Genomic DNA, 25,718 nt, shown 5'->3' with positions numbered 1-25,718 from the left:
AGTCCACACTAAGTGGATAATAAATAGCTGATAACCTATGTCTGGCTTCAGGACACTGTTCTGCTTAAAGTTCTACTTAAAAAACTGCTTAAAATAGTGTAAAAATAACATTGATATCAGTCCATATGAGCTCACAAAACTCATTCCCAACAGCAAGCTATGTAAGTACCATAGCAGTTCTGGCTTTTCTGGCTTCAGTGTTACTCTGGAAAAAAATGATTACTTGAATTGCCCTGTTAAGCAGCCACTGGTTACTAGGGGAAGAGGCTGCTTCCAAAAGGAAGAGGCTTCCTTTTACTTCTCAAGATTATCTCTTTATCCAAGACAAGAGTGCTGTAATTATTCTGGCATCTATTTTTCCAGGCAGCTCTGTAACTGGACATCTTACAGCTTGGTTGGAGGAGTGTTTAGGTAGATTTCAAAAGCTGAGCTGATGTTACATTCATTGTTAAACAGGAACTGATTCTATGTTTATGCTAACAGCATGTTGTCCTCCATCACATGTTCCTATTCACATACAAATTTCCTCCTCTTCTCCTATTTAAGTATCTCTTTGGCCATGTCAACTGAGCAATTGAAAAGATTTCTTGTCTATATACTACTCATTCTGTTATGTGATTGTTACCCTACTGTGTTTCTCTACAGCCTAAAAGCCTGTCTGTTATTCTTCAGAATTGCACGCTAGCTGCTGTAAAATTTCAGTGGATTTTGTCAAATAAGAAATTCTGGAGCCAGTGCAGCCAGCATGTAGTACATCCAGTGTGTGTGTGTGTGGGGGGGGTGTTGTTTCTTTTCTTTTCTTTTTCTTTTTTTGACCTTTACAGTATAGTGCGCTAGCTTTGTTGATGTACCTAATGCAGTGCAGTGTTCTTGTTCCCCTTCTTTCTCTCTGCTGGGATCTCATTTTGGCCTTTTTGATCCACATCCTGAAGTTCAGGACATGTTGCTTTAGGAAAGTAGTACAGGACAAAGATGGTATGTGGCACTACATGAAAGCAAAAAAGCTAGAGTTGGAGTGGAAAATGTGTTGAAAAGAGTAAAGCATTTTTTTAATTCTCCTTTCTCTTCCTGACTAAATAACTTACATATTTGAAGGTATCAGTCATTAGAATGGCCATACAATTTTCAGCATTTTAACATGTTGAATTTCCTGTACATTATTGTGTGTGCGTGATAAATACTCCTTATATCTCTAGCTACACCTCTGCTTTTTCCCCTTTGAGAACTCCTAAGCCTTCAGTTGGAGTTGATGGTTTGAATATAGTACTGCCATCTACCTTCTCTTAAAACGTGTCCCTGATTTGGACATTCCACAGGGAGTTTAGCAGGAATGCCTGAATTATGCCTTTCCTCCTTCCTCCAGCATGTAAGGGATAAGTTGGTAAGCTTGCGTGGGTTTTGCTGTTATGTTGTGCTACTGGTGTTCTGAGCTCCAGCTTTTATTAAATCTTGTGTTAGAAGAAGCAGAAGTCCTTCTGGTTTTTCATGGTGATTATGAAGACTTACATCCTCACATGCTACAGAGAAGGAAAGGTAGAGTAGTGCTTTAGGGCTGGGGGATTCTTACCTTTGCATAATGAATATTTGCAGTGCTATAGGCATATGTCTATAATTGTGATTTTTAATATACATAGGACAAAGTAATCTTGTTTTGGAAGAGTAATGATTAGGGGATGGAATAAGAGAAGAGAATTCTCATGGAATCCTGTTTAAAAATGATAACAGGGTATGGAAGGTAGTGTCATAAATAACTGAGCAGTCACATGAAATACAGCAGGATTGGCTAACGTCACTTAGACCTTTTCATGTAGTGTAAGGAAAATCTATCCAGAAGTACTGGAAAAATTTCTTGCCTATTGAACATCTGTAGGAAGTTCTTCATGGGCAAATTACTGTGTAGGATTAACTAAAACCAGGTGTGTGTCAGCCTCTGGCATGGATGGTGATTAGCACATCTGGCAGCAAGAATAGATCTTGCTATGAACAAAAGCTTACGGCATCAAAGAATTCGAAAGACTTAGTTGTTTTCTGTGTTGCTGCCTCTTAGGAGCTAACCAAATTTAAGGATGTGTGAGTGGAAAAGGGGCCAGTTTTTAGACTTGGGCCACTGGAGTTCAGCAAACCAGATGGTAGCCCCAGGCTGTTCCATCTCTAATTAAAAGTAACCTGTAGGAATTAATTACTTCAGCATTGCAATTAAGAAGGCAAAATCTGTGGAAGAAAACTTTCCTCTGCAAAACAGGCTAACTTCAAAGAGTGGGATGAAAAAGGAAGGCATTGTTGGGTGCAACTATATAGCGTTGTTTGGATATGCAATTTGATCACACCTCCTGATACCCATTTCTTCAAATATTTTTAAATGGTCAGTTTTTGTACACTTAAAATATACTACTTTTCAGTCTATTCTTCAGTGTTGCTTTTTACTCATTAGCAATCAGCTGAAGTGGCACTTTTGCTGTCACAAGTGTTGGCTTGCAGCATGCCTTTTATCTTAACTAGCCTCTTAGGTAATATTCACCCCCTTTCCTCCTCAACATAGTTCATATTAGGCCCAATCAGTTTATGGCTCTTCTTTGATCACTGCTTGGTCTTACGGTTTTGTTCCTTCCCTCTTTTTATATATATATTTTTATATATATACTATATATAAAAAAAAAAGTTTGTTTTTTGCTATTGTTATAACTTCTAAAGAAAATGGGTCATTTCTTTGGTTTTGCTGCAATGCTATTCATAAACTGTCTCATTTTGCTTTTAGATCTTTGGTCTTTTTTAAATACTAGTGTGTATAGATGTAATCAAACAAGACTGTGGGAAAAATGGCAGTTTCTTGAAAACCTGACTTGCTTTAAAGAACTAATGGACTCTGTACAGTTTAAGCAAATGTTTTGATGACGTTAGTAAGGGGTTTATTATGCTGTGTGTAATTTGTTAACATTGAACATGTGCATCTCCTTGTTGTGTGCAATCAGTTATATAGTGATGAAGCAGTTACTGTGCTTAAACATAACACATTCATGTTTTTCTCCAAAGGCGTGCACATTTCTGTCATGCCTAAAAGTAGGTGGAGCCTGTATACTTTGGAAGCTTTGCTATTCCAGCTGTTTCTATTCATATGTCCTGTGAACTACCTTTTTTTTTATAAAAAAAAAAAAAAAAAAAAAAAAAAAAAAAGTTAGGTGTCAGATGTTATGCCATAATGTGAATTATATGTCCAAGGTGCATATGTCTTTCTGAATTTCTTTAAAGATTCTTTTAGGAAAATGGTGTAAGTGACTTATATAAACTGTAGTATTATTTTTAGTAGTTTTATCTTTTTAATGCTGATTTGTTTTCCAATTTTTGCATAGGTCTGTAACCAGTGATGAAGGATCCATGAATGCATTCACAGGAAGGGGGTCACCTGGTAGGGGTCAAAAGACTAAAGTCTGTACCACACCTTCATCTGGTCATGCTGCATCTGTGAAGGATTCAAGCAGCAGATTGCCTGTTACAGACCCCACTCGGCCTGGTGCCACCACCAAAATCACCACCACCTCCACCTACATATCTGCCTCTACACTTAAAGTTAACAAGAAAACCAAAGGGCTCATTGATGGCCTTACTAAGTTTTTTACACCATCACCTGATGGTCGCAGATCACGAGGTGAAATAATAGACTTTTCAAAGCACTATCGTCCAAGGAAAAAGGTCTCTCAGAAACAGTCATGCACTTCTCTTGTGTTGGCTACAGGTACCACACAAAAGCTAAAACCTCCACCTTCTTCACTTCTACCCCTAACCCCCATCTCTGGTCAGAGCCCCAGTTCACAAAAATCCAGCACTTCCACTTCTTCTAACTCTCCCCAAAGTTCTTCCAGTCAGTCAAGTGCACCCTCCTTTAGTAGCCTTCCTAATAACAGTCAGCTAAAGGGACTCTTTGATGGACTTTCTCATATATATACTACTCAGGGACAGTCTCGAAAAAAGGGACACCCAAGCTATGCACCACCCAAGCGTATGCGTCGTAAACCAGAATTATCTTCCACATCAAAATCTAATAGCCATTTCTATGGAAAGAAAGAGGTTAGAAATAGGTTTATTTCTCATTCCTGTACCTCTGGATGGGGTGTGTCTAGAGGACGTGCTTTTAAAGCAATTGCTCACTTCAAGCGAACAACCTTCCTTAAAAAGCACAGGATTCTAGGCAGATTAAAGTATAAAGCGACCCCTCAGATGGGGACCCCCTCACCAGGGAAGGGGAGCTTGACAGACGGAAGGATTAAACCTGATCAGGATGATGGTAAGCAAAGGTCAAAGCGCCAACCAAACCTGCGTCCCGTCCAAAACCGAGATTCTTATTTTGTCACATAGGTCTTAGCTACTTCTCTTGTTCTTACTTCACTTTCATACAAAAGCAACAAAACTTCGACCTTGTATCTAATGCTGACTAAACCTCCAAAATGTATTTTCTGACTAATACCACACCACCTTTTTATTATTTTTTGCATCTGTAGTGACACTAGGAGCCCCAAGTGCCTTCATAATGTTGCTTATGGCTGTGTAGTACCGCATGAGTAGCCACTTTTCATGCTACTTCCTTGTTCTTTCCCATGCCCTTTCCCTGGCAGTAGTGCTGTCATTACGATTGTGTGCTGTCAGTGCTTATAATGATGGGCATTTCAGTTCATTTCCCTCTGCTCCATTGCTTTTTCATGACCAACTCCATCCTGCCTCCACAACACTCAATCTGTACTGCTGTAAAATACCTCTTTATGATTATTTTTATTTAAGAAAAAAATAACTTCTGATGTTTGAATGTACACTTAGCTTAGCATTGGTCTCCAAATTTTTAAAATTTTTGTTTAAATTAGCACTGAAAGGGCAGCTTTTTTCTCTTATTTTTATTATTATCTTGTAGAATGTCTTGCAATTTATTAGGAGACTTGGTTCCAGTGATAGAATATATTCTGTTTCATGAGGTTCAAAACTAATTTAGTAGAACTGGACTGTAAAAGCTTAGACAAGCAGGTAGTGAAAATTGCTCTTGCAACGGCAAATTACAAAACAAGAAGGGGGTAAGGATGCATTCCTGTTGTTTAGAATTCCAAATTTAGTTAGAATGGGAGGTTGTGAGAGCTGTAGTTGCTACAATCCTATTTAGGAGTATCACTCTGGAAAAGCACAAGTAACCTACATGTCTGAATAAACTTTTTGCTGGTTTTAAATAACAGATACTGAAATCAAACTAAGCATCAAACAAGAAAATACAGATGTATATCTGGTGGGAAGCAAGGACACTGTTACGCAAGAGGATTTGGAAGTATTTAAGCAGGCCCGGGAACTTTCCCTGGAGGTAAGGGGGGAGAGAGAGAGGTTGTCATCTGCATTACATAAAATGCAGCTATTTCTGTAAATAAGAACTTGATTAGTTTTCAGATGTCTACTCATCTTCAATTTTGGTATGTTCCTTTTGGCCTAATGTTTCACACTTGCTGTGCATTGAATTGGAGACACACTCTATACAGTTACATTCTGCTAGATTGGAGACAAGGCATCCCACTGGAGTGGGTCGGAAGAGTGATGCCAGGAATAGATTTTGAAAGATACGCTTGGAGTGTTTTGGACATAGGACTGCCACTGGCTAAATATGGAGTTGCATAGCTGCCATCCTGGTCAGGACTGAGAGGATGTTGGTCAGTAAGAATGTGCCTTGATCACTTTTCTCTGCACAGAAAGTAGCCCCTATGAAAAGTTAAGTCTGTCCCATCAAATACTGTTTGTAAGAAGCAAACTGGGTTTGATGGTGGGCTTGTTATTTTATTTTGCCCCATGATTTACTACATTTTGAGTTTAAAAACTAGACTTTTTCTAGTAGTTGAAATGTTTGAGCTGAATCGGACTAAAACTTTATACCAGCTGGTGTTTATGCTCTTCTTTAGGATATGTAATAGTAATCTAAAGCTTGCTGAGACTGAGCTGGCTTTCTTTGCCAAGTAAGCTCTAGACATGGCAGCTGAATCTTCCCCTAGCAAAAGAGGCTTTTGCTTTTCTGTGTCAATGAAATGAGCAAGCCTTGCAGGCTTCCCTGTTGGAAGAAGCATTTTACAAGTCAATCATAAGGAAATTTTGCTTTTCAAGCAAGCAGTGTTTCTGGGAAGCAGGATCAAAAGGGAGGTGCATATAATGCTGCAATTGCTGCTTTTAACAGAATTGTGTCATAAACCAGTATGTCTTTTATCTTTTTCAGTAATGAAAGTCCCTTAATTTTTTCAGGTTAGAGGTACAAGAACTGACATTACCTGGCATGGGTCAATGTATTTACCTTGATACAGTCTTAATTCAGAGTGTGTTAACCACCAAATGCAAACCAAGTTTAAAGATCAACTTCATTATTAGCTGGTATTTCCATTTGCTAATGGAACTGGTTCCTTCCTCCTCCTCCTTTCTTTCTGTCTTAACTATGCAGTTCAAAAATGTTATATGGTAAGATTTCTAAAATTGGTATCACTTAATCTAAATTTTTTCCATATTTCTTCCTTCATTGTATTTAGCTAGCCCTTTAGAATCTAGCAGTCACTTTCTGGTCAGCTCAACTTTTCTATGTCAGCAGAAGTTAATGCATTTTAGTATATTGTTGACTGTTATGAGATCAAATCCTGTGAACTCCAGAAAGATTCTCCTGATCGCTTCTCATTCATTGTTTTGAAAAGGACAGATTAGAACTTGAACTAGGACTTTAGAAACGTCCTCCTGCTAGATGCTTCAAGAGGGGAGGATTGAGGCAGGTGTGCCTCTTATTTGACTGGGCCATGTATCTATGTGCATGCACTTGTTTGTAAGCACTACTCGTTTACCTTTATTCTTACTTGCTTGGCACCTTAAAAAAAGAATTAGTATGTTTTATAGCTAGCTGTTTGCAGATACTATCCTCTGTCTGTCCAGGCTGGAAGAACATAAGCAACTAATTTGAATGCTCCAAGTTTGTCAGATCTTCACTGGTTGAAACTGATGTTAAAAAAACTAACTTTCCTTTTGCATGTTCTGTAACTAATGTTTTGCTTTTATTGCACCTGACAGAAAATTGGGTGTAAAAACACTGGTGAAACAAGTGGACGATACCCTTCAGTGATTGAGTTTGGAAAATATGAGATCCAGACCTGGTACTCTTCGCCTTACCCACAGGAATATGCAAGGTAGTGAGTTGTCAAGATCATCATATGTTGTTGGAATTTTTACTAATTTTATACTTATTTTTAAAAGTTGTTTATATTTAGAATTTACTTTTATAATTCTGAGGGAGGACAAGAGTCTTCTCTCTCTTTTTTTAAAACTATTGCTATTCAAAGATGCACTAAAAACACTGATTTTCTAGTCCTGCATAATCTTAAGATTTCTTGCTATCTTTTTTTTTCTTCTCTTCTTTAAACCATTTGCAACCAGGTATGCCCAACTTTCAGCCATTCAGAGCAAATAATCTTGTTTGTCATCCAAAAGTTAACATCTTTTTTGAGGGAGCAAGAAGTCTGGACCTATTAAATAAATAAAATCAAAGTGAGCAAGTTGTGCAAATTGGTGTCCCAATTCTGGGCTTCTCCTTTGCCAGCATGCCTCAGAGTCAGGCAGAGAGCATGAACTAGTATATGTGCTCAGTAGATCTCTACTGATTTATGCTTGTGCTGGAAATACATGCTTTATGAATGCACTGGATTTATGGCACATGTGGAGATTTGCAGGATTCTGTGTTCATCAAGTACTCTCTACAGCAGACAACCAAGCTATATGGCCTGTTCTAAAAAGCCTCTGTATAGCATTACTGTAAACTGCCTTTTCTCTCCATCGCCCTCATTCCTAGATGCTGTCATCTTTGTGTAGTGGGAATGAAGGATATGTTGTGAATTGATAATATGAAAATCAAGGGCCAAGGAAGAGTGTATGGAGCATTTCTGTTCCATCTTATTAACAGAGCTTTTACAGTGCTGATATTTTATTTCACTTTTATAGCCCCTTATTTTCTGTTATATTGTGAGAGAGAGAGATCTGGCCCATCAAGTAAATTAATCCCAGACAGAGGTATGATAATGGATAATCATTAGTATGAGCCAACAGCGAGATGACATCTGTAGGAGGCAGTATGATTCTTGGCTCTGTATGCAGTGATATTACTTCATGGAATAAACAGTTTGTACTACTTTGATAAATTTTCTTAGAATCCTGGAATACTGTAAACCAGTGCAGTTACCTCAATGTGATTCCAAGATGTACCAGTAACTTCAGAGCAGATATAACTGGCTTTTGCTCTAAGAATTTGTAGACTAATGAAACTAATTTTAGTAAACCTATTTCCTGCAGTAGCCTTCTACTACTTCAGTAACTTAAAAATGAGGATAAATAGCTAAAAATTTCTGAAAGGAGCAGGCTTTTTTCTGGCAGGTAGATCCCATTGTCAGTGTTGTCTAACATGGTACCTGTGGGTTACCTGCATCCAGTCTGAACTGAATCCTCCTTGGAGGAATAGTCATCTGTCTTGCCTCTTGTCATGGAGATGGGTGGAAGGGAGCCTTTTGCCTATATGTGAACTGTTTGGACTAGTTTCTGTGTTTGAGTAAAGTGATAATGTGGCTGGTTGGAGGATAGCAGGGAGAGGACTGTCTTACCAGTCTGCTGTCCTATCCAAATATATGGAAGAAAGTGGAAAGAAAATATCTCCTAGCCTCTTCTACATCCAGAATAGGGAAGGCGATTCCCTGTAGCCTGTTATGTCCTTATTGTGAAAAAGGATGAAACTTTTGAGGTATGACTCCAGTATACCTAGTTTGATGGAGACCATGACAAAAGCTTAGGTGAAATGTGAGATGGGGTGGGGGGAAGGGAACGGGGATCTAGATGAAGCTGGACCACCAAACAGCTGCTCAGAGTCCAACTCAGTTGAATCAGGTTCACTCTGATTGAATCTGATTTTTTTTTTCTTATGTTCCCTTCTAATGACTGATGTATATGTTTAATCATTCCCTCTAATGTGTTTTTTTTTTTTTTTTTAACTTAAGTAGCATTTACTCAGGGTACCTTACATTAAAATGGGGAGGGGCTTGTCACTTTGTGGTAACATATTTTGTTTATAGAATTTAACAAATGGTTCATTTGTTTTTTTTTGTATAAAATATCTTTCTAATTTTCATACAGACTACCAAAGCTTTACCTGTGCGAATTCTGTCTTAAATACATGAAAAGTAAAAACATTTTGTTAAGGCACTCAAAGAAATGTGGCTGGTTTCATCCTCCAGCCAATGAAATCTACAGAAGAAATGACCTTTCAGTATTTGAGGTAGGTATATCAAAGTCTAGATTTCTGAAAGTAATCAGTTTGTAGACATTACAGACCAGCTGTAGACCAATGGCGGGGAAAAACTTTAACATATTTAAATACTTTCATGAAGATTCTTCTTATACTGTAGAAACAAGTCCATCTTCCCTGTCCTGTTCCACCCTGCCCTCTTCTCTCATGACGCTTACTTTCTCTACACTTGTACATTATGCATTACTCAACTTTTAAAGATTCTTGTGCAGCATGCTTCTTAGATGGGGGCTGCAATGGAAGCCCTTCAGCTGGGCAACCTTTCCCTTCACAGCAAAAGTGCCTTTCACACCCGTTCAGTTTTGGCTGTTTGAGCATTTTGGGTGTAGAGAGAGTAGTGACCATAATGTAAATGCCTCCAAGGTATGAAAACAAGCAAAGCAGTTTACATATTGTTCTAGAAATTTAATTGTAGCAACTAAGGGTTTTTTCTTCCTTTTGGGTGTTGAGAAACTTGCCCTGAAGCATCGTGGTTGAATGATGGAGGTTCAGTCTAACTCTGGCCACAACAAGCTGCCTTTAATTTAGGAAGTCCGGAGTTGAGCTTGTGGGCATAGCCCTCCATCATCTGAATTACTGTCTTGGAGACTTCTTCTGTAGCAGTCTCTGAGGTTTCTAAGGATATCCTGGACAATAGAAATCTCTGCATGTCAAGTAGTGTGTCTGTAGTTATTCAAGCTATGCATTAATCTGTACATTCCTAGAGTTACCAGTTGCATTAACAGAAAAGACTGTCAGGGTTATTAGGACTTCTTTTGAGATTGTGTTTCAACAACAGCATTCAGATGTGCATATTTAACTTTTTAATTTCAGGTATCAGAGATTCTACTTGCAGTTTGTGTTTTCATATTGTAAAGATGTCTGTCATGCCTGATCGTTGCCATTATCTGTTCAAATAGTGGTAGATACAGTTTTGGAGACATTACTTAAATTATAAAAGACCTTAATACTTGGTTCACTTGCTTGTTTATGCAGTATTAACTTAAAGAAAATTCTATATCAGCCAAAGCCGCAGCCAGGTTTTGGTTTTTTGCTATGGTTTCCCACCATGTGTCTCTTTCTGCCCCTTATTCCTTTGTTTATGAGAGCTAATTCAGAATCCATAAGGACATGCTGGAAACAAGTTAAGAAAGTAGAAGTACTTTTTTGCTGATCTGTTTGGTTCAGCATAGCTATCTGCTTCACAATGTGTTTCCTTCCTGACTTAGGTAGTTTTTCTACAGGTTACAGATCTTCCAGCAAAACTCTTAAATTGTAAACAGGCTTAAAACTTTCCCTATCAAAAAAATGAAGATTTTTCCTAGTCAATCTGAAATGTTTAACCTTTTTTCCCTCCATTACTGGGTGTTAAAAGAAATGTACAGCATGCTACAATAAGCAAATCCTACTTTCCGGTTCTTTTTATCCTCATTAGCTACAGCCATCCCATGAATAAAAAAAGATTTTTAAAAAACCCATAGTTTGGGGGGGGGGGGGGCACAGAAAATAAGATGCATATGAAAGGAATGTCTGGACTCTTTCTCCACTCCTCCTGTCTCCTTTCTCTGTCTTAGGCACCTTAATAAGCACTTATCTTAAGACTTCAGAAAGAAAGTCTTTGTTTTCCATTTCCAAGATTAGCTACAATTGTTGTTCTGATAACTGTAGAGACTTTGTCATTTGTTGATGTCCTTCCTACGAGATACTTTAAGGAATTCTGTGCACCCACTTTGTTTGGCAGAATGAAAGGGATGTGGTTTCCTTCATGCTTTCTGTTTTCTAGAGAAACAGAAGTTAGTTTGGCATTTCAGATTTGCATACCTCTACTCAGAGCATGACTTTGACAGATCTGAGAGAAGACTTTGACATAGCTTACTACAATGTTGAAGCCAAGAAACTTTGACAGATGTTTTCTTTTGAGGTTGTAGTCCACTTTTTCGCTCATTTAAAATTGGTGAATGGGCTGCATTTGTCTGGAATCAGAGTGTTTTTACATTTCTGTACAAATGTTCTAATTGAAAAATAACTTACAGAATTTGGATTTTCAGACTTGTGGCTTACCCAGTGATAGCTTCTACATGGTTGACACTCATCTAATTTGCGTATTTGCTAATAAGTGTGCAAAAGGAAGGTAAAAAGCTGGATAATGGAGCGAATTCTATGAGGGCTTAGTGTAGTTGATAGGTTCTCAAATCTGATATGTAAGTTTATTCATTCTGATGCTTTTAGTAGCAGTAGCTGATCATTAAATATTTTTTCTTTAATCCAAATAACACAACTGCACTAAGTCACCTTGAAATCCCTAAATACATCCAAAAGGTTGGTGTTTACTCAGAATTTTAACTAGGGTTGTGACTAGAAACAGAATAGAATATAGTTTCTTTCTCAGCATTGTGTGCAGATCATTTGGCTGTCTGTGTGAAAGAAATACAAATAGTGACTTTATCAAAGAATATCAGTAAAATTTTTTTTTCTTGTAGCTCTCTGCATCACAGCTTGACCCTTTATACTAGGAGCATACCTAGACTAATTATAGTACTTAGCCTGAAAATGTACTTCTATTGCACAGTATCATTTTAGCCCCAGTGTACTATTTTTGTCTTGTTTAATTGTATCTAAAATGCTACTATATTTAATACAGAATTGACAACCCATTCACTGGTCTAGTACTGTAAGATTCAGTATGCAATTCATTCTTTTTATTATTATTATTGTTGGGCACGCCCTCCTACTAGCAGTCCACAATTCAGTGTAGCTTTAAATGGTACGTTTGTTGTTGTTGTTGTCTACTAGTCCTGTCCATTTCATTCCAGGAATTAAGTGGAAGAGGTAAGTCCAACCTGAACAGTTAAAAGGTGAAGTTACTTTAATAAATCCAGATCCTCTTAAGATACTAATGCGAAGTAATTAGTACTAACTGGAGAATTCTTATTTAACAAGAAGCTGGGGCATCTCTCTTCTGAAGCTTTCCCCCCCCCCGTAACATCATCTTTTTCATGTTTCCTCCTAGGGTATGGTTGATTCAAGAAGCTATTCTATGCTAATATGTTGGTGGCATGGGAAATAACTGCATTTGTCTTGCTTTCTAGGTTGATGGAAATGTGAGCAAAATTTATTGTCAGAATCTTTGTTTGTTAGCTAAGCTCTTTCTGGACCACAAAACCTTGTATTATGATGTTGAACCATTCCTCTTCTATGTCCTTACAAAAAATGATGAGAAAGGCTGCCATTTAGTTGGATATTTCTCAAAGGTAAAAAAAAAAAGTGTTTCTTTTTCAAAACATTCTTTGTAACTCTTCCCACTCTCCTTTAATATGTGAACTTAAATATTTGTGCATACAATTTCAACAGCAAAATAAAACTTTTATTTCAAAAAATTCAAATCCTGTCCATAAGTCTCAAAGGGAATGCAATTCATCTCAAATACACTAGTACTTTCTTTTCTCAGACTGATGCAAATTGAGAACGTGTATATGTATTGAGCTATATGCATTTTCTTTTCAGGTTGTTTTGTGACTTGTATTTGCACAGTTGAAAATTAAATCACTTTCCCTATGCTCTCTTTCAATTACAAGTTTTGCAGAAGTATACCTAGTCTAACTTTTACAAGTGCTAGGCATTTGAAATGATGTTGATTTGCATTCAGGCTTTTACTGCTAGCTGCTTAATCTGGCTGTTTAGACATAAATGACCTACCGTGTACATCTTTGTTCATTCTTGTGTACAGTCTAATGCAGTTACTTAATACAGTAAACTTAAGGATTTGAGTGCTAACTTTAGTGTACATTTTCTTTATAGTAGATGTCTTTTATTTTTTGTTATTTTGCTTTGAATTTTAAAGCAATAATCACAGTAATGGACAAAAATATTTCTCTGAATTATCTTGACAAACACTAATAAAAATAGTGGTGAAGGATAATTAGATATGCCTTAAAAGCTTCCATTAGTTAATTTTACCATAAGAAATTTCATGAATTGGCAGACAGTTACTGTATGACCTGCATTCTGCTTTTCAGAAATTGAGTCCTTTTTACCTCTAATCTCATCAAGAAGTTATTTGTATAAAGACACTTTTAAGAAATGTAAAAATCATGTTAGAGTACTTGCACACTGTACAGTGGTACTCCTGGGCTGATTAATGTTTTTGAGGTGTGGGCCTTTGAGATTTAAATAACAGTGAGAATCACAGGCACGACTTGTACTGTCTCTGACCTTAAAATTTCAAATAGCTTATTTCAGTCTGAAGTTCACATGGTAGGCAAAATCGTGTGAACTCTGATGTTGGCAAGTATTTTCTAGTAGGTTTATTTAAGATACCGCAGATGTTGAAGTGAATCTCTGTTGATGTTTGAATGTTTCCTCCCCTTCCTTTTTTCAGCAAGATACATTTTGTTGTTGCCCCCCCCCCCCCCCCCCCCCCGGTCACTCTTTTTGTCTGTTCTGGTGGTCACAAATGTTTTCCCCAGCAAAACTTAAGAAAATACTTTAGCATCACCTTGAATTCACTGAAGTACTACAATGATTTACTGAATTGGGCCCTCCTTTTTTGCACCTGCAGTGAGTGTTGTTTTGCTGGCTTTTCTTCCTTAAGTGTGAATACATCACTAGAATGTATAGTGCTAAGCAGCAGTCTCTGAGTTTAGGAGCCCGTACAGAGAAGATACTGCTTTGGCCTTCATACACATAGGAACTAAGAAATCTTCTGAAATATGGCATTGACACCTGCTCTCACAACCAAAGAAATGTTTGGAAATCGGCATATTGGCATTTGGTCCTGTCAGTGCTGTCACTGATCTGGTGTCATCTTAGGTGTGCAGGCTAAATTATTAGGTGGTGTCTTGCCTATTTGTATGCTTGCCCCAGCTTCTTGTCAATTATGCCAACCTGTTTATTCCTAGTTGATTTATTTGGTCTCCCTCAAATCTACATAGTACTGACTTTTGTTTTTTGTGTAATCTTTTAAAGATAATAAGACTTCAAGGTTCCCTTTTAACCTTCTTTATTTTTTTGTTTTTGTTTTTTTTAATATCAATAAAAGAACCTCTAAGCTATGTTGTTAGAACAGCTTCATGGTTTAGATTTTTCTTCCCATAATATTTGCTTCCATTGTGTATATACATATGATTTCATTTTTCTCTGAAAGAGAGCTCTGAATTCTGAGTTTTTTTGCCTTCCTTTGGATTTAGGCAAAAAGCATTTAGCTTTGAAAAAGTTAGTATGCTTTAAGTATGACTTCTAAGTTCTGTAATTGAAGGGTTTCCTCCCCTGCCCTGGTTGTATTCATTCAGAGGCAGAAGACAAAATACAGGTGAAAACCAATAAAGTACTTAATATAGCAATTGCAGAAAATATATCTTCAGCATATGTATGGTTGTTATTTTCTGCTTGTATATCCCTGACAGAGTGATCAGTGAAGCATGAAAATACTTCCCTTTTCCTCCTATCCCCCTCCTTCCATATATGCTTAACTTTCCTTATGCTGTTTAGGTAATCTGTTTAATTTTTAAGGTGCTGAGTAGCTAACTAATAAAACCCAAACATTTTGAGAATATATTTGATTGATACTTCCTTCTTATCATTAATTATTAACATGGAATTATTCAGCTTTGGTACTGACCACATGCATTCATTTACCTTCCTGGGATATTTTACAAGGACAGTGGCAGGTGCAGGTAATTGCCCACTTCAGCAGTGCTTTGACATACTTGATCTGTTTCTCCTTCCCTCAGGAAAAGCTTTGCCAGCAGAAGTACAATGTCTCCTGCATAATGATCATGCCCCAATACCAAAGGCAAGGATTTGGAAGGTTTCTCATTGATTTCAGTAAGTGAAGTGTTTTATTTACATTTGCGATTCAGGGACCTGATGGTTGTTGTAGGAAACTGTAACATATAAAAGTTTATTTAACTTGCTTAGTTGTTTTTATCAATAGATAATGGGATTTCTATTTATATTTATACAGGATAGAAAAGCTCCCTGAAGTGAAAAGCTTACTGCTGTTCTGTTATTGTACTCTAGGAAATTGAGAATGGATCTCTCAGCAGTAATATTAGCTCACAAAGCTATTGCCCTGAATGAATTGTCTAAATTAGTTTCCATTTTGCCCTGCTCATTAGTATAAGAAGAGGCAATTATTTGTGATTAAAGCTAAGAAGGTGTTAGTCCAAGGCATTCTCTGCATTCTAATATTTAAACTTGTATTTTGTTTTAGCAGAAGAACCATTTTTTTCTGAAGAAGTGTTACAAAGAAGGAAAGTAGTTCTTCTTATTTTTTTTTTAAATCATCACTTTCTTAGTAGCAAATGTTACAAAGTTGTGTAGGTGCTCACAGTTGTGTGTATTCTTGCTGCTTTATCGTGCTGAGTATCTGACTTGTCTGAAAGCCTGAGGAACACTCATTTAAATGTACATTTATATCAACCCCAAACCTTTGATTTTTTTTTTTTTTTTAAGCTGCAATAAAAGTCCAAACAAAGTTCTGTAGGGAAGCATCTCAGATAAATGTCCTCAGTATTACTGAATCCAACTTTGTAATTTAGAGAAAGAATGATGAGGGAATTGGTGTGTACTGGATGTGGTTAGAGAAATGGTAAATCTAGTTTTCACTGATTTTTAAGCTTTATGATTTTTAAAGCACTGTAGACTTGCATGATAGTAGAGATAGTTAAGATAATAGGATTCCTGCCCTGAAGTTCTATGCAAGAACATTAAAATGCAAATAAAAATACATTGCAGTATAACAGCAGGACAAGACCAATAATTTGTAACTGTAGAGTTTTGAAGCTCTGGGTCTTGCAGTGTTCTGCTCAGCATGACCACACTAGAATTAATAAAGATATTTAGTATGTCTCTTCATTCTATGGCTTTACAAACAATTAATCTTCACTATACCCTTGTGAGATAGGTAAGGATGGCTTTGGATCACTTAATCCACCATTGAAATGTAGCTATCACTGGAGTGGAACACAACAGCTGTTCAATTTGCGAACACTCTGCAACATTTCAGGAAAGATGGGGAAAAATACTATATACTTCTAGAACTGTAGTACAGACTTTAAGCTTGTTTACTTAGGTAGAATTTGGCCCTGATCTGAGGACTATTATATGTTCTTGCAAAAGGAGGTAGTGAACTGGGCATAACTGGTAAGTACTTCTAGGCTTTTTTTTTTTCTCTCTGTCTTTCCCCTCCTCTCACTGTGTGGTATCTTTCAAATAAAGCACCCTCAAGGAGCATTGTTCTGGGTGAATACTGACTTTGCAGTAGAGTGATGTCCACAAAAGTGGCAGTACGGTTTTGAAGCCTGTACACTCCGCAAAAGACTTCATAAATAAAGCTGTGTATTCCACATGCTAAGGAACTTAGAGATCTTTCTGGATTGTAGTGAAATGGAGTATTTTCTTGTTTAAACGATTTTGTACCTGTATACAAATGCGTTATACTTTGGATATTCTGTGCGTCTCCTGGATCTCCACTCAGTCTCTTACTTTACCAAGTGCTATGCTAGTTAATCTGGAAGAATCAGTAGGGTGTTCTGTCCCTCTTCTCCTCCTGTGAAAATCTGGAAGTACATGAGGTTCTCTGGATTATCAGGATTTCTGTGATGACTTGCAACATGTCCTAATGGTACACTTAACTCAAACCGTACTTGGTGCTGCCTGTACTCGTTTCCTGTATACATACTGGGCATGGTCTAGAGATCAGCTTTGGCTTCTTGGGCTGACAGCCTGCTCACTTTGTGAGCATGAAATCCATCCTTCAGTGCTTTTCCACAATTCCCCTTTGTTTTTTAGACAGTTTCCCTTAACTAACTGGGAATCAGTGTCTCAGTTTCCAATGGAAGGAAGAACTGAGGTGACTGAGAGGTCTCTGGCTGTGTACTGAGTGTTGAACAAAATAAATGAAAGCAGTGAAAGAGAACTGCTTGTGGCTGCTTTTTTCCTAGGTGTAACTGGGAAGGTAAAGCTTCAAGTCTTGTTTTCTTGGTTTGTATTTTTATCCTTTTGCAGGATGGAGGCTGGATGGCATTAAATGGGGCAGTGATATCCTCATCCAGATTAGTGAGCCCAAAATTATAGAAGAATAAATAATTCTCATTATAGGAGAATCCAAAATCAATTATTGATTTTATCTTTTTCTGGAATGTTATTTTCACTTTCACCTCTTCTTAAATTGTAATATAGTTGGCTGCCATAGTTTTGCACTTAACCTTTTCTGCTCACTTGTGCTTCTGAGAATAACTGCTGTAACTGGCCTGAGAAGATGGGATAGAGCCAAACCCCAGGCTTTTAGACTTGCACAGGTCAAATTTAGAATGATAAAAAAACATGTTTACAAATGACATTGTCTAGAATATCATGTTCTCATAACTTTTTGGAAGCTTTTTCTTTTTGCTCTGACTAAGGATAAACATTCATTATTCATGATCATGCAGGTAACACACCTAACTGATGTATTTTGAGTTCTGCAAAGCAGTCACTGAAGCTTGTTGACTTTTTTTAATAACAGTAATTGAAACAGTTTTTAGACTAAAATAATACAAATTTTACTGTTCAGCAGATAGTTTTCAGAAAATGATAATTACAAACCGCACAAGGGAAGACCTCAAGTACTGTGTGCAAGCAGTTAATGGCTCACGTTGCTTTGCATATCTAGAACTTGGGAAAGGCTGGAAAGAAATTAAGTCTTGAACCACTATACAACTCCTGCTTCATCAGCAGTCTGGTGAAAATGTAGATTATGTGGTACAAAATTGACTCCCCCCATGCCAAGTGAAATGCCATCTCTTTATTGTTCAGAAAGTGATTCTTTGGTCTGTCAGACTGGTTTTCTTGAACTAAATCTTCACTGATGAGTTGATGGTTTTCTGGTAACTTGCAAGAGAAAATCAATTATTTTATTTTGCCAAAATGAAATAATTGTTCTCCGTGCCTTGATTTTCAACTTTTTGTTTTTGCTAACTATATTTAAAATTTTTAGTTTCTATTTCAACTAGAAACTAAAAATACTGTTATTTCCTACTCTGTAGATACTAGCATAATGCTTTCTGTCTTTCTATCACTTCAGGAATCAATAATGTGAGATGTCACATGTGGAAAAACATTTTTTAGGAAGGGTTGTTTAATTTTTGAGAGAAGAAAGTGTGTTGTAAAGTGCCTGAATTGTCTATCCTGATTGTCTTCAGCAAAAAAAAAATTACGTATAGCTCTTTATGTGTAATCAGTCACTTAAATAGAAATGTGCTTTAAAAAATGTAATGCATGTTTATACTTTTTTTTTTTAAGCCTGGCAAGTGTGGTGTTTTGTTTTTTTTTTTTTTTTTTTTTTTTGGTTTTGGGTTTTTTGGTAGTGAAGTTATTTGTTTTGACTGCTAGAAATTTGTTGGACTGTTAAAAATTTAAAAGTAGCTTGGATCTAACACTTATCATTTATCAGTTGATATGCAAAAAAAAAAAAAAAAGCAGGCTTGATTTTTTGCTTGATCGTGCTAAATTCACTTTGTAAGGTAAAGCTAGATCAACCCATTCTGTTTTCTGGAAGCATGTCTTACTGAAGACAATATTAACTTACAAGATAATTCACATGGAGTCTTCCTTCTGATTATGCTGAATACGCTTTATTAAGTATTCCTTCATTAGAGCCTGTTCAGTTTTCAGTTAGGGAACTTAATTTTTATTTGGAATACATATGAACACATGGAAGTAGCTCCTGGAAAGGGATGGAGGACCTTAACTTGTTCAGATATATTTAATATCTTACTGTCTTTTACAAGATTGATGGTGGTTGCCCAACTTCTTGGGCGTACTTAAGGTTGTGGTAAAAGATGCTGTTAACACTTGCTTCTGAGTCAGGAGGCACAAACTTCTTTGGTTTGGGGTGTTTTGTTTTCATTCTGTTTCTTCTTTTTTGTATTCTGTGAGGCTGACTGGATTGTGATTGTAATGGGTGTACCTGAGGGGGAATTAATGAACTCCTGCGTGAATCTTTTGTTCTTACTGCAAATTAAATTTTCGCCAAGTAGAGTTCAGTTTAAGTTGATCCAGAAGCAAACCAGAAAGCAGACCTCTCTTGCATGAGATTCCAGTCTAGCTTTATCTCACTGTGTCCGTCTGTAAATCCATCTGCAGTGATGCACAGCTGTTAAACCTAACATGAGAATTATGCATACTTACCTTTGGACAGGTTTTTACATGTCCTGCATCAGGTCAGCCTGCAATGCTGATGTGGTTTAACAGTGCCAGCACTGAACCTACAGTTTTGTAGCAGCTCCTATCCAGCTCCCAGCTCTTTTACAAGCTTTAGCAGCTTCTCTATACAAGAAGTTTGATTTTTCCTTTACTTTCTTGATTTGAGCTATTGCAGAATCCATAATTTTCATATACTTTGTTTCTGTTTGTTAGACTGCACTGCCAAACATGTTAATATTTCTTTATTTTCCAGATCTAACATACAGAATTCAATATCACTAAAATGGATAACAGCAATGTTTCATAGTTGGTTATTGAGCATTTTACCTAAGTTCCACAGTCCCACATTTGTTTACTGGATTGAAAATTCCCTGCCAGGTGCCCACAGTGCTTTAGCACAGCAGCAGCTGTGGGAAGACTGCATGTGAAGATGTTAGGATAAACCTGTCCCACTGCAATGGCTAGCATGTTGATGGTTCCTTTGCACCACAGTAACAATATGGTTAAAATGCCAAGGAACAAAGTCCTTGATAGCCTTTTGTTATTTATCTTGAAGGCATTTCTTGTCCAGTTGGTTGTATCAGTCTCTTCCTCCACATCAGAATTCCTTCTTTTAATTTGGTTTATCTGTTCTTTGTGAAATGATATTCTTACCTGAGAGGAAGCCTGTTCTAATGATGCTGGAATTCCATTTGGGCTACTTGAGTTTTTTGATTTGTTTTATTTGTCTGTATGTTTGGAAGAGTCAGTGCTGACCTTCTGACCTTTTGTATCTTTTATTGTATGCAACTTTAGTGCCTTAAGGTCACTTTGTCTGGAATACTGTGAGAGGTCTAGTACAGGGCTGAACAGATACTGATGTGTGTATAAAAACACTCTAAGATTATAAAGATTGATCATGATATGGGCATGTATTATTTTTTCCATTAGCTTGCACTAACCCCCTAATTCCCTTCTGGGATGTGTAGCTCAGTTGTCTGAGGAGCCCGTAATAGGGAAAGACAATTCTAGTGTGGCTGAGAAAAAGACGAACTGAATTTATAATAGTTGAGCAGTTCTATTCTGGTACAGCAAAAACTGGTTCCTTTAATGTTGCTGTTTGCTTGTTTTTATTCCCTGAATCCAATATCTGTTTCTTCATCAAGTATTTTTGTTCCTGTTGCATTCAAACAGGTGAGTAAATCTTCATTTGCTGATTTGCAGAAGCAGTAGAGTGCCAGCAGTAGCAGTACTTGTGCAACAGCTAATGTGTAATAGAAGGCTAGTTTCCAAGGGAGGAGAGGAACAGAAACAATGGCTCTACAAGTGAAGGGGAACTAAATTCTTAATGGAGAGAAAGCTGTGGTTATGTCTTTCCTTCTGTATGCTTTTCATCAATAAACCTCAGAGCACTTGATAAAGGAGGTCAGTACCATTATGATTGTTTATAAATTAGGAGCTGAGAGATGGACCCACTTTTTCGCTCAAAGCCACTTGGGCTAGTAGCAGTGTTCATTGGGCTTCTCAGTAGGAAACAGCTAAACAAAGGCCCGTGAATGAGATTTTGGGGGGCTTTTTGATCTCAGTTCTTGTCGTGCCTTCTCCACTGCATATTCCTACTATCACTTATGCAGATGCAACAGCTTGGGGTGTTTGTGTGCAGAAGCTGAATCAGTGAAATATTCTGGGCTAAAAGGGTGTGAAGGGCAGAGACAGACCTTCTCAAAGAGGTTTATTAAACCCAGATCACTTGTTGATCCCCTATACACTTTCTTTGATAAAGTGAGGTATGGTAATAGGCAAGTGAATAGGTGAGAAAAGGATGGAGACCTTTCTAAACTGCACTCTCAACTTCTTTCCAGCTTGCAGGTGTTTCAGAAGGCTTGCATCTCACTGAGAATGTGGAAGTCTACATTGTTTAGGGCTCAGTTATGCAAAGTGGTGAGTGAGCATCCCGCATCCAGTCCAGAGAATTACTTTAAGCTGTCTTGGAAGCATCAACATTTAAATGTAAACCTGCACTGATGAGAATAGGGCCAGTGGGTTTATTTCTTCCAGGTGCCTATTGCTAAAAGTTTTGAGTCAGTTCTGAAACAGGCTAAAATATAGCAGTGCGTGCAAAAAGCACCTTAGTTTGAGCAGACTGTGAAGATTCTAAGCTTTTCTGCTGGTCTTTACTCTTGTGCAATTTTGTTCTCCCAATAAACTTGGTAAAGAGATAGTCTAGCCTGTAAAAGACCAGATTTTCCTGTCAAAGACCAGAGGTTTGGTTTCTGCTAAATTTGAAGAAAAACATGAATGCTATTCAAGAATAAAACCACTGATTTAGACACACTGAATTCAAATAGCATTTTTTTCTTCTAGAGTCAACTGGTTAGGACTTCAGACTGCCTGGTATCTCCAGTCATTTAAAAGCTCTGGCTCCTGATATAGATAAAAAAAATTTTGCTTAAAGCTAAGAAGTTTTGGTTAGGCATAATTTTGGGCCAAGCTTTCTCACTCATATCCTTTGGTTTTTCAGTGTCTTTGGAAGGAATCAGGGTTGAGCTTTCCATGCTGCTAGTTGCAGTTTGGACAGTAGGCTCTTCCTTTAACTCCCACATCCACATCATCTTTGTGGTGCTTGGTATATTAATGCAATTTGGAAATGTTGTGGTACCAAAGATTGATTTCATAGCTCTCTTCCTCTTATCTCTGGTTCCAGCTGTAGTGTTTCTAGGCTTTCTGCTATAACAGCAAAACAGGTTACTTCTTTGTGGAAACCTAAAAAGCAATGACTTTTTGTGAAGCACCAACTTTATGCATCTATCCAAGAAAATGAAGTTGAACAAAAACTGAGATTAATAATGGACTAACATGTGGCCTCTTGTGTAAGACAACATATGGCTGATGGATGATACTGGCATTTGACAAAATGTCGTTCCCATTTTGAAGATGAGTAACTCCTTTGGTTTTTTTTTTTTTTTTTTTTAATGGAGAAAATGTGTTATAGTTAAGTGGTAGAATAGAGAAAAATGCTGTGTGTTTTTTACAGTGGCTTTGGAAAAGTATTACATAAATAAAAGAAGAGTCTGGACAGAGTGGCAAATGCTCTCTCCAAAATAAAGGGCTCACATTTTACAGAAGAAAAATGGAATGATGCAAATGAGAAAAGCCATTACATATAGAAATTGTTTGATAATGTATTGTGCAATTTGGTTGTGTTTCCTCTTTTAAGAATATTTGAGCAGTGTGTATCATAAAAATAACTATTAACAGAACCACTAAAAGTGCAAAAGGGGGCAGAAGTAACAAAGATGTGAGGTGTTCTTTTGCGTTATGATGAGTTCTTGATTTCTTTGCTGTATAGCCTAATCTTATGTTTCTGTTGTATTAATTAGCTGTGTAGACAGTGTGTGTTCATATATAAGATACACAAGTTCTGGTATTTTTATTGATCCACTAGGAAGTACTTCTAATATCTGATTACTGTTTATAGTGAGTCCCAAACTGTGGTGGGCCTTAAGCAGTTGAATCTACTTTTTTGGTCTGTGTTTATCTAGAATTGATAGTTTAAATCCCTTAATCTGATCATGGGAAGTAATGCTTTGACTAGTAAGTCGCATTTTGGAGATACTGTTCTCCGAAGCCTGGTGTTAGAATTTGGTTAGAATTTGCTCTAACAAATACTGAAATATAATGTGAATACAATCTTGGAATAAACACTTTAAAAAGTTGTGTGCAGTTATACGTTCTTTGCTACAGCCTATAAACAGAGATGGAAGATGTAATGGGCCCATGCATTTTTAAGATACAGTTGATTTAAAAAAAAATCATTTCAGTGTTCCCTTTCTCATGTTGCGTGTCCTAAAGAACTGTTTTGGCACTGCTGAGGGTGTGGCAAACAGGTTGAGAAAGGAGGTTGAGGGTGGAGGGGAATAGGAATTTCTTTAGTAGGCTTTGTTGGAGAAAATCTATCCTCAGACTATGCTCCTGAAGTCAACACCAGTAATTCAAGGATCTGTGTGAAACAGCTGATAGCTTAGCCGGTGTTTTGTATTATCTGTGGTGGCCCATATCAAATTGTTCTTTTTTTTTTTTTTTTTTTTTACTACTGACTGACTTGCTTATGTACCCCAGTACAGAATACAGTCAATTTCAGGTCATTTTTGTTAAGCTTACAGCCCCCTTGTGTCCAAGTGAAAAGTTAAATTATTTGCTCTTCTCCCCTTTTTCTTCAAGGGGAAGCTGAAAGTCTCTCTGGGGGAGCTTTGAATTTTTGAGGATGCCCTGGGTGGCACGAATGCCTCTTCTTATTTTATGTTCTTCTCTTGAGAACTGATTATGTGACTTACCTGAAGGCATGAATTTGGCCTCTTCCAAGTAACTAATAAGAGACATTCTGTCAAGCTGAGATTTAGATGAGGGAGGAATAAAGATGGATTTTTTTGAATCAAGCTTTATTGATTTAGGATTATTCCAAGAAAAATCATCCTCTTGAGATTTCTTGGCATTGTCTTTCTGTAGCTTCAGGACACTGCATTTATCAGAACTGCAAAAGAAATCAGGCATGTCAGTTCAGATACAAGGGCTAAGACTGTTCTAACTGAAGAGCATCTTTATTTCCGATAGCATTGAAAACAACTAAAAGGCAAGGCCAAATGTGGTGGCAAAGAAAACAAATATTTGTTGGACAAAGCTGGCTTTATAGAAGCAATCTGCCTAGGACTGGTGGCCAAAAGCAGATTTTAACTAAGTAATCTGTTTTTAATGATAAAGGACTTCTGTTGCAGCAAATCAGTGGGACAAAGCAAGTATTTGTCAATGATACGTGTAGCCTGTCTCTCTGTTACTGAAGCACTTCTAGCAACAGTTAGACATATCACCTCAATGAGGTAACTTTGTGACTTATTTACCATATGTCTGTCTTTCCAGTGTCGTCATTTGATCAGGCAATTCTGCTTTCTTGTAAATTCTGCAGTTTTGAATAACAGTAGATATTTAGTAGCTTGCTGTGTCTTGAGACTTACCTTTTAAAGTGTGGATTTTTCTGTTTAGTGTTTGGTAGATAATGTGTGGATAGTAGTTGTTTAATCACGCGATTTCTGCATCTGTTGGCTAACTAGGTGCCACTGCTAAACCTTATTCATTTCTTCATTCTTTCTTCCAAATCTTTCTTGGTTAATTACTTGCTCTACAGCACGCTTTAGCATATAGAGTAAATGCACAGCAGTGACGTTTTTCAGCTCATGTAAGACAAAGATTCTTGATTCCAATTTGCATCTTGTGTTGTGTTTTTGTATTTTATGAAGTGTTTGTTAGACCACTTATCTGAATTATATAGCATTTGCAATCACTTGTTCCTTTCTCTTTATCCAGGTCTGCCTTTTGACTTTTCAGTACTGACTTTCCCATTTCACTTTTTATTAATGTTCTTTAGAATTGCTTGACTGTCTTTGTAGGTATAAAGAAACCAATGATGGAGAACTCTCTTGGCCTGTGGACTTGGTCACCGACTCTAAAACTGATAAAACCATCAGTCATGCGGTTTTAGTCGGGGACACGTCATTCTCCCAGTGTGCTAACAATTCCTAGTCATAGTTCAGGAGTCTAGGAGAGCTCTTGATCCATGTTAACAACCAGTTTAGATGCAGTCACTCTTTTGGAGAATTGAATGTTAATGGTATAGATGCCATATTTCTGTGCTGGTTGGCCTTAGTGCCAGAAAATGGTTCCAGGCCTGTTCAGTTTACTTGTTATATTAGACATAGCCTCCTAGGGCTCACCTTCCTGTCTTGTCAATTGAAATCTTGTTCTGTGAGTATATAGAGAATGTAAGAAAGTGAACAGGCTGTATTTTCTAACAAACAAGTTTGATATATTTTAACAATGGTATTCATGAGCTCTCAACATCAAATGAGAGAAGGTGATGGCAGTCCTTAAAGGAAGCTCATTCAACAGTTAGTTATATAAACAATTTACTGTTTTGTGTCATTTATTGGAGCTTAATTTTAAAAGCCTGTTAACAGTTTTCTGAACTGCTTAACCTACTGACAAATTTATCTATGTGATTCTTAGTCAGAGATGGATGTCCTCCATACATGGCAGTCTTGCTTTTAAAGGTACAGTACTTCAATTGCTCTTCTCTTGCTTGTGTTTCCACTGCACTTATATTTAGTCCACTTTATACACAAAACCTCCAGTCAAGAGATTTACAGGAAAACTGGCACAGGGTAAAATAAGTGTTAGCCAATTAATTTGCTTA

General features: G+C 37.2%; 1 protein-coding gene across 9 annotated transcripts in view; it reads left to right on the top strand.

Moving 5' to 3' along the window:
• The window catches only part of KAT6B (lysine acetyltransferase 6B), a 128,692-nt gene that overhangs the window by 76,030 nt on the left and 26,944 nt on the right, over positions 1-25,718 (top strand). For 7 of the 9 annotated variants that reach the window (XM_064513836.1, XM_026116765.2, XM_026116762.2 and 4 more), the window contains exons 7-12: positions 3,348-4,279; positions 5,211-5,332; positions 7,057-7,172; positions 9,160-9,301; positions 12,400-12,561; positions 15,040-15,133. In XM_064513836.1, coding sequence (XP_064369906.1) covers positions 3,348-4,279; positions 5,211-5,332; positions 7,057-7,172; positions 9,160-9,301; positions 12,400-12,561; positions 15,040-15,133 — 1,568 coding nt within the window. The remainder of the gene's footprint in view (positions 1-3,347; positions 4,280-5,210; positions 5,333-7,056; positions 7,173-9,159; positions 9,302-12,399; positions 12,562-15,039; positions 15,134-25,718) is intronic. The other 2 variants (XM_064513839.1, XM_064513838.1) reach the window with 2 other exon arrangements.

Source organism: Dromaius novaehollandiae, chromosome 6, assembly GCF_036370855.1.
Source record: "Dromaius novaehollandiae isolate bDroNov1 chromosome 6, bDroNov1.hap1, whole genome shotgun sequence".
In the NCBI taxonomy this organism is placed as follows: Eukaryota; Metazoa; Chordata; class Aves; order Casuariiformes; family Dromaiidae; genus Dromaius; species Dromaius novaehollandiae.
This window is presented reverse-complemented; position numbering and strand designations above follow the sequence as displayed.